This window comes from Tigriopus californicus, chromosome 1 (genome assembly GCF_007210705.1).
Source record: "Tigriopus californicus strain San Diego chromosome 1, Tcal_SD_v2.1, whole genome shotgun sequence".
Classification (NCBI taxonomy): domain Eukaryota; kingdom Metazoa; phylum Arthropoda; class Copepoda; order Harpacticoida; family Harpacticidae; genus Tigriopus; species Tigriopus californicus.
In genome coordinates, this window is record NC_081440.1 from 910,541 (window position 1) to 919,427 (window position 8,887).

At 45.9% G+C, this 8,887-nt stretch overlaps 2 protein-coding genes across 4 annotated transcripts; one reads left to right on the forward strand and one right to left on the reverse strand.

The window, feature by feature from the left end:
* The first annotated feature begins 6 nt into the window (after positions 1-6).
* Positions 7-2,080, forward strand: LOC131878501 (kelch domain-containing protein 3-like). The gene is made up of 2 exons (XM_059224493.1): positions 7-551; positions 608-2,080. Exons 1-2 carry the CDS (start codon positions 216-218, stop codon positions 1,568-1,570), a joined length of 1,299 nt encoding a protein of 432 aa, XP_059080476.1. The 5' UTR covers positions 7-215; the 3' UTR covers positions 1,571-2,080.
* Positions 2,081-2,102: 22 nt separating this feature from the next.
* Positions 2,103-5,958, reverse strand: LOC131878451 (gametogenetin-binding protein 2-like). Of its 3 annotated transcripts, none has more exons than XM_059224440.1 (2): positions 5,771-5,958; positions 2,103-4,407 (listed from the first exon to the last, which is right to left on the reverse strand). In XM_059224440.1, exons 1-2 carry the CDS (start codon positions 5,791-5,793, stop codon positions 2,205-2,207), a joined length of 2,226 nt encoding a protein of 741 aa, XP_059080423.1. In that variant the 5' UTR covers positions 5,794-5,958; the 3' UTR covers positions 2,103-2,204. The 3 variants fall into 3 exon arrangements, with proteins under 3 accessions (XP_059080423.1, XP_059080417.1, XP_059080430.1); XM_059224434.1 differs by lacking the exon at positions 5,771-5,958 and adding an exon at positions 4,486-5,270; XM_059224447.1 differs by lacking the exon at positions 5,771-5,958 and adding an exon at positions 4,707-5,264.
* Between the last annotated feature and the right edge of the window lie 2,929 nt (positions 5,959-8,887).

Consider the following 8,887-nt stretch of genomic DNA (forward strand, 5'->3'; position numbering starts at 1 on the left):
CTACTTTGCTTACTACCTTTCGCGGCGGATCATGTTCCACTCCTCCTGGACCCAAAAATCGAAGGGAAACGCTTGGAAAGTCAGCTTGAAGGGAGTGCGAGCCTTTGCGACAAACCAAAACAAGTCCATCAATTGATTCCTTAATAAGCCGGAAAATCTGTCATCAAACCCTTTTCGACCCTTCATTCGCGGTAATAGAGTATCCTCATTGGGATATGAGCCATATCTCGCCCCATTTAATGGAAAATGAAATCCAATGGCAACTGATCCCCGTTCGAAAGTGCACTATGGTGGCCAATCGATACGGTCATGGTTCATTTGGGTTCAGAAACACCCTTACGGGATCAGATGACGTGTTTGTGATTGGAGGCAATCACAAGGAAGACCTGGCTGGGAAGTTCTCAATTGCCAAACTCCAATTGTATAGACATTTGCAAGACGGATCAGTGGTTGAGGCTGGATATCATCGGCAAATGGTTCATCATGCCTCCGAATCGGACAAACGCTTCCCTCGATGGGGATTTGCATATGCTTATTGCGAGGAAGAACAGGTACCTCTTAGATCGTTAACATTGCTGTCTTTTCTTACCACATGTAATATTTTCAGAGGTTCTTCATGCACGGCGGTTTTGATACTTTAAACGACCACTCCGACACGCGGTTTTTCAGCCCTGAACACCGGAGCTGTTCAACTCTGGGATCAGATGGAGGTGGTCCATCCCCTCGAGGCTATCATTCTGCCACATATGTTCCCAAAAAGAGCAATAGAAAACTCCAGAGTAATATGGTGATCACTTTTGGTGGACAAACTTGTCTGGGTGGTCCGTACATGTATTTCAATGACGTTCATGCCTTAGACCTAGAGTCTTTAAACTGGACTCACTGGCGATGTGAGGGTGACGTGCCTTCAGCCAGATCACAAACCTTTGCCTTCACTTGGCGAGGTCAAATGTACGTCTACGGAGGCTACAACGGTCGCAAACTGTTTACCGATCTGTTCAAACTCGATTTACTCACCCAACAATGGACACGGCTGATGACGACAGGTGATCATCCTAATACCTTAAGTGGATTGGTTCCCAAGAACTTCCGCATATTTCCATGTAAGCCTTGCGGACTCCTCGTGGGCAACAAACTGATATTAGTCCTCGAGGATTATGCCACTTCAACTATGGACGCGTACGTGCTTCATCTACGATCCATGCGATGGATCCAACTCAAGGGCTACAGTTCTCATGGGACCGTTCCTCAGGAGGATGTTCTGCTGCCCGTGGATGAGCCGTTCAATCCACCCGCACGCGGCAACGGCACTCTTGTTAGGAGTGGCGAGCACCTCTATGTGATAGGCGGGACGGAACGGCACTTATCCAAGACAAAATGTCCTGCTCCGCATTTATGGCAGTTGACCTTACCCAGGGCCATGAGTTGGGATCGGGAGAGGATCCTCTGGTTGGCTTGTTTCAAAAACAACCCTTGGGACTGCCATTTGGCTAGGTGCCCACCTCATATCATATACTACATCATCACTCTAGTTAACACAAATAGCTTTAACTTGAAGAGCTGGATGTAACCAATTGTAATCAATTTAAAACAATGTTACCCCGAAATGCTCCCCATTCCTCTCTTCCGGTTCAGCCTGGTATCGTGCATCGCTAACAAAAACACGGCGCTTAAAATGCTCTTGGGTATGTTCCAATTATGCTCTTGAGACTATTGTTGGCACCTGTTGATATCTGTAAAATGTTGGATCCAAAAAGCTTAAAAGTCTCGAAATCATGACTGTAATTTACCTAGTGGCAGTTTAAGTACGTGCAAAGATACACAATGAAGGCACTTGTTGCATCCATCAGTAATGTCTATCACTGAGATAATATTTTCAGATGACGCATTTCTCCCTAAAGCCTTTCCTAATCGATTGCCTTCATTTTTCCTCATTGTTTACGTTTAGATTCCGTCTCAGGTAACTGGCTCTAAACGTTTCATTTTTGTGCTGTACGTAGGTTGTGAACCTTCTCGAACACATATCGCTCGAATTTAAACAAAGGTTGTTGACGCCCATCCAAGTACCTATCCAATAACGCCTATAAATAAAACTCATGCTCTTTACATTCAGTCACTTTAGGTCAGAATGTAATTATTACAAAAAAATAATGTCCCTTTTTGACAAGGCAAAATGGTCCTGTTAACCGCTAATGCTCAAATGATCACAGATCATTTGACCCAGCCGGATTCGTGGAAATCACACCATTTTCAATGATAAGATTACGGCCAAATTTTCGGTTGAAGTTCATCGTGAGCTTCTTGCGAATAGCTAACCGTTGTTCATCAATACGTTTCTTATTGTCCAGATACGACTGTATCTCTGACTCAGGAATGTAAGGTTCTCCCGCAGGATCTGGTTCCGGTTCGTTTTCGTCCACTTCAGATTCGTCGCTGTGAGTTTCACCACGGGATCGGGGATCTTTAGGATCCATGTATTTCATGGTGTTCACCTCTTTGGATTGGTTCCAAACGTCAATGATACTGAAGAGATCAGGAATAGGAGGTTGCTCCCTTCTTAAGACTAACTTGCACGGTACACACTCTTCGGCGGCCTTCTGGGATTCCGGAACCGGCACCGGAACTGATGGTGGCGGCGGTTCTGGTTTGGTCTCAGGTGGAGCCTTGCTTTTCTTGGTGTGCTGGTTCTTTTTGGCATGCTTGGCAGCCTTCTTGGAAGGCGTTGGAGTGGCCACCGGAGGCACTGCGGGTGTCACTGCTTGCGACTGTGTTTGTTCCGGAGTTTGAACTTCCTCAGGATCTTCGTCCAACTGCTCTTGAATGGACGCACAGCTGTCAGGACTAGCTAATCCGTCGTCGATGGTGGTGGTGGTGGTGGTGGTGGTGGTGGTAGTGGTAGTGGTGGCAATCGAGGTGATGTCGCTCTTCTTGTCTTCTTCCTGACCATCCTCCTCATCGTGGTCTCTTTCGTCTTTTGCTTGCTGGACTTGACGTTGGCGTTCACGTTGCCTTTGCTTCTTCTCACGTTTCTTCACCGCTCGGGCTTTGTTGCGTTCCTCCTCAGCGTTGAGTTCATTCAGGAGAGTAGCCTCCTTGAGTCCAAACTTACTTTCAAAATGCTGTTCTAGGGACTCTTTCAGTAGCTTCAGTGACAACACGTACAAAGCCTCGAAATTATTGAAGTAGTCTTGCACCAATTTCGAGGCGTCGTAGAACCGCTGGTACAGGATCGTTCCAATACAAGATAACACTTCTCGCTGACCGACAGCGATGGTCTTGGCATGCCGCTCCACTTTGTGGCCGTACATGTCCAAGTGAGCCGTTTCGAGCATTCGTCCGATTTCATCCGGGTTGAGATCAACGCGCACGTAGAGGGCGTCATCATCTTCAGGGGTGTCTTCGGTCGAAGCTGTGAGCCAGGTTGGTCGCCCCACGATCAAGTTGGCGTAAGTTTCCGGACAGTAGTCCTTCTTTTCGTCCACGATATCGTCGGTATTAGCCACCGACGTGTCACTGATCGATACAGGTGTCTTTTTCTTCTCGAGGAGAAGTGCACATGCTAGTTTCACCGTGGCCTTGCATTCCGAGCAGAAATTGTGACGGTTCAAGAACTCGTCTAGTCTCAATTCAACCTCGGAAAAGGGAATGGAGCACATTTTCGCTTGACAATCCGGTGCCATGGCTCGCCAAGCATCTAACCATGAGGAACAAAATGGTTGTGGTTTCATGGGCCGGGTGTGCAGGTGACATCGGATGCTCCGTGTGGCTAAATGTACCTCTTCAAACCTTTGCCACAAGAAATAGAAGCGTCGTGTGAATAAATTGGCCAAGGCCTCCGGTAGAGCCACATGATGAGCGTCCACACTCACAAAGTCTGACTGGCGCTCTGAATTTGCACCTTGTTTACTGAACACGAGCGGATGAAGGGCTACCGGATGGCTGGTAATCACTAAGGCCAAGATATCATTGACCCGTTTCCGACACGAGGTGCACGGCACTTGATTTAAAGCCAACTTGGACGAGTCCACCAAGAGCGCGGACGCAATCTCGTCCTGACTCATGGCTTTTAAACTGCTATGGAATCGATCATGTTCAGATTTGAGCCGAAGCTCCATATCCGGATCGGCGAGAGCGCACTGAGCGTCCTTGAGGTCTTCCGTGTGACAAGCTAGACACTCGTCCCCCATTACCAAAAGCATTCGCAAGTTGTCTTGGATGGCCATTGGCAAAGAGCGACGACCGGGACAGTCAGAGACCCACACGCCAAGCACCTCCTCCGTGTCATTGGGCAGATTGTGGGTCAATCGTGCGCGTTCAAACACATTGGCAGTGGGTGAGCCCCGCCCACGGGGCGAGGATGAGCCACCAGGGGCCGGAGAACCTCGGGATGACATGATGCCCGTCACTCTGAAAGAAAGCGAAGACCCCAAAGGTTAGCATTGTTGCTCCCAGACGCGTGGAGGTGGGTTATGGCCGTTTCTCTACCTGTGAGCTTGGATCTTTTGGCAACTTTCAACAGCATATAATAAATGCATGGCCGCTCGCCGTTGTGTCTAACCCGGACAATTGAAAAGGTAAGATGAGGAGAAAGAGGACGAGGGAGTGTAAGGAGTGTAAGGAGGAGGACGAGAAATAGGTAGAGGGCAAAGGTATCTTGGGATGGCGCGAAAGGGATTTAATCTTCTTCATGGCGTGAGTCAACTCACCTTCTTCCCAACCCGAACAATATGAGTCAGAAGAATAGTGAACTCTCAGGATTAAGTCAATGCACTCAAGAACATTCAATCACTCACTCACTCACTCACTCAAACACTCGGCGGCCTCTACAGTGACATCAACTTCAACAACACCAACAACAGGTAGGTTGTAATTCTCGCTAGCTCGAGTCAATATCCTGGGCGGCTTTAACCTCCGTCGGCTGGCTCTGAGAAGGACGCCTCGGATTGGGGTGGGGGGAGTGGACCGCACGATGCACCGGCTCTCCGGCTCTCCAGCTCTCAAGACGACAGAGTGGCAAGAAATCCACCTGATTAGAATGGCGGGGAGTGATTAATCAACCCGCGATAAAGATACAGCCAACAGAAACTCTATCGAGCATATCCGGCCCAAAGGTAACGTAAATTGTAGACAGCCTGCTGCTCAGTTGCTGGGTCGGCTGTTTCCTGGGTGGGTGGGTCTATCTGTCTGGTGGAGTCTGGTCTGTCTTTGGTGATTCGTTTGTCTCTTGTACTGCCAATACATTGACGCCGGGTAGATACGTCGCGGACAGGGACGGGTGAAGGGACGGGTGAATGGACGGACGGACGGGCTCATCAGACCGCTCAGACCGCTCAGACTCACAAACACAACAAAGAGAGGAGGGAGACGTGGAAGAAGCCAGCAGAGAGCTACTAGCCAGAGGGAGAGCGACAGTTCCTCTTTGTAGTACATGCAGGCTGTACATGCACGTGGAGGCCATGGGCCAAGTCCTCTATGACGTAGCTCGTCTTCTCCTCTAAAAACGTCTAACCAACGCGGCAAACTAACTCATTGCTTCATAATACAATACGTTCCAAACAGAACAACGTACATACTCGTAAGAACCGACACCTAAGTACAGAGGCAGGCAGAGGAATTGCGGGTCCGATCAGGGTCAGGCGGAGATATGGAATCAAATCACGGCCAGTTGACGGGATCGGTGAGGGTTTTGCCATGGCACGTACTCCATGGATAGGGCAACTAGTTACCCAAGTAGTGGGGAATGGGCACTCGGATATGAACGGATACTTACGGGTGAATAAACGATGGCTTCATATTCACGGGCCACGGTTGCCAGGGGCACACTAAGAAAGATTCAAAGGTTAAGCCTTCTGGGCACGGTCAGTGAGTTCGAATGTGTCCGGAGTGAATGAGTGAGTGAGCGAGTTTAAGAGAGAGAGAGAGAGACATGTGGATGATGTTGTTTGACTCAACAAGATCTCTTCCCAAGCCTAGGGCATAGGTTTGAGTGGTGCCTAGGTTGAGTTAGAGCTGCAGAGCTCTAGAGCAAGTTAGTCCGTTTCGGTGGACACCCAGGCAGAGGAGTCTCGAGCACATAAAGTAGCGCTTTCCTAGAGCAGACCCGTGAACTCTGGTCCTAGTTCTAGGCAGAGATACGTGTAGCTCTTGATGCTTCAATCGACTTGATGCTTGTACTGCTGCCAAAAGTTGTCTGATAAAAGTAGTTTTATTTTTCCTCCTAAATAGTACCTAGATATCTGATCAAGGTATTCATCTTTTAAACTAATGTTTTACCTAATCGTGGGAACGCATTGGCACCAATTTAGGGCCCCTCCTGACTAGGCTGTGCTTGTTTCTGGTGTTTCTTAGGCCAGCGTTTTTTTCCTTTCTTCTTCCCGTACTAGACGAGGATAGGACTAGGCTGGCTTGAATAAGACCCTCTCTTTTTCTCTCTCATGCTGGGAAATCAAGCCTCAGTAACACTGATGATGAACAAGCCTGGGGTGAGTTTTGTAAACGCTCCTAGCTACAAGTTAACTCTTGGACGTTAGCCAGAATGTGCATCTGCTCACCACTCTGCTCAGTACATTTTCATGCTGGTGAACGTCCAAGCACCCAATTCCAAGAGGTATAAAACGCGCCTCTCCATGGCATAGGAGGCATCCCACTGGAGGCTTCAAATAATTAAAAGAGACTAAGGAAGCTGGGTTCAATGACATTCAAGGACAAAAATGGAGCTTCATCTTTTGAAATCAGGCTCTAGAGGACACCCATTCAGCATCCAATCTCCGCAATTCTTTTTATTGTTATTAGATGAATCTTCAAATGAATTGTCAAAATCAAGTTTGACAGAAAGCTTGGAAAGTAAAAGCACCAACTAGAGGGCTAGTCAGAGAAACAACACTCACGAGATTTCTGAGATTTTTTTGGTTTCCTCGCGGCTGCCTGGTGTGTGCAATGGGGATCAGCTTTGAACACATTTAGTTACGTGATTCTCAAAATCAAATTCCGAATTCAGGGAGCCAGTTAGTTGACGGCTTGTTTGTCTACTTTGGTTGAAACTGCGCAACGCAAGAGATGTCAATTTGCCCAACATCCTCCTGCCCAACTACCAAAATGTGTTCAAAGCAAAGTCTTTTCTCTGACAAGCCCTCTAGTTGGTACTATGTGTGGAATTTAGTTCATACCTACATTTACTTTTTGTAAAAAAAAGATTTGAAAAAAAAATGAAAAAAGTTTAGTTCACTTTTCTTCCTAAAATTGACCAGAGTTCTTGAAAATTATTTACAAATATTGACAGTTTTTGCTGAAATCGCTGAAATTGCCCAAAAATTGCAGAAAAAATTCAAATATTGTTGTTACGCTTGCAGATAAATCTCAGATGTGCAAGTTTTTTGCAAAATTTGCACAATATGCAGGATGCAAGTTTTAGCCGGCTTACTCATCAGGTAGTCTTTTACAGAACTTGCTGTAAGACACGGAGCTTCTTCAGGGGTCCAAACCTAAATCCCAACCTCATAAGTGCTATTGATCAGGGGGGTGGTCTTTGTGTAAACACAATGCGGCTTACATGGACTAAAGAGTGAACAGATGGGGCATTCACGACCGGTTGGTGGCAATCTGATCACTCAGTGACTACGCAATGAAGGCGAAAAAGAAAAAGCAATGCTGATACATTGGAAAACGAAACTGTGGTTGTTTGAAATGTCGATAATAGTAGCGTTTTTAGGTTCCTTGATAGCTTATAGATGGAGGGCAAATTTAACAATGATGTTTTAAGCCCCAAAATGTCATTTTTCTGTGATCAAAATAACGGTAAAATTTAAAGAAATTGGCAGAAAAGTTCAGAAAAACACTAAAACAGTTTTCAAATTTTTGGATGCAACAGTTCACCTTTGATGGTTATGTTGCAAAGAGTGAGGCTTTATTATGTGAAAACATGCCGCTCGTCAAAACATTGAATTGATGGCACTGCTTGTTGATCTGCAAGTTTGAGCATAACCAGGCAAACTTTCATTTTTTTATCCCTTGCAAAATTTATGGTACATTAAAAATCGGATAATCAGATATAAGAGCAGCTTTGGGGCCGTGAATTTCTGCTCTTATATCTGATGTGCTCTTATATCCAATGCTCCAGTTCCGCGGCACCAGAGGCAATTCTGATGATAGAAAACATATTTTTAAGCAATACTTTGGTGTAGTTTTATGGTCCAAATAAAATGCAACCATAGAAATCAAGAAAAATGAAACGAAATGCAAGGAGGGCAGTGTGTTGGCTGTATGTTTATGCACCAAATATGTAGTTAATTTGTCACAGAGTTACATACTGGCTATGAAGTTTGAAAACAAACCAAGAGCTTTCCAAAGCGGGCACGTTTGACTCCTAACTTTGTGGCAGCTTTGGTCAGGCATATCTTGGACAGCTTGTCAAAATCAGCAAGGAGCTTTTGCTTCTCCTTGATGGAAAAAGTGGTTCTCTTGGCAGAAGCAATTATGTATGACTGTTTATTTTTATGAGAAAGCGGCTGAAAACTTGCTTTTATAAAATGGTTTAACCAGTTTTCAATCAAAAACTTCATTGTGGAGCGGGGAAATAAAAAGAATTATTTTGCCGCCTTCAATTCTGCTCTTATATCTGATGCTCTTATATCCGATTTTTACTGTACTGGACAATCTAAAAAAAGCATCCAGAGGCAAGTTTTTTTCAACACTTGTACCTCCGAGCAAGGACAAAAGAAATGGAAACCTCCACTTGGGCAGTCAGCTGCGTATTTTTTTTTTCAATCTGATTGCAGTTCAGTCACTGGTTTTTTTGGCACGATCAATTTGCTATGTGTTGAAGGAACATACAAAGCAAGTTTCAGCAGGATTGGGGCTTTGGTTGATGAGTAACAGTCAATGGGGAACC

Coding starts and splice junctions, on each gene's coding strand:
- LOC131878501 (XM_059224493.1), top strand. CDS start 216: ATGAGCCATATCTCGCCCCATTTAATGGAAAATGAAATCCAATGGCAA. Junction 552..607: donor CTTATTGCGAGGAAGAACAG/GTACCTCTTAGA, acceptor TAATATTTTCAG/AGGTTCTTCATGCACGGCGG.
- LOC131878451 (XM_059224434.1), bottom strand. CDS start 4,535: ATGCATTTATTATATGCTGTTGAAAGTTGCCAAAAGATCCAAGCTCAC. Junction 4,408..4,485: donor CAAAAGATCCAAGCTCACAG/GTAGAGAAACGG, acceptor GCTTTCTTTCAG/AGTGACGGGCATCATGTCAT.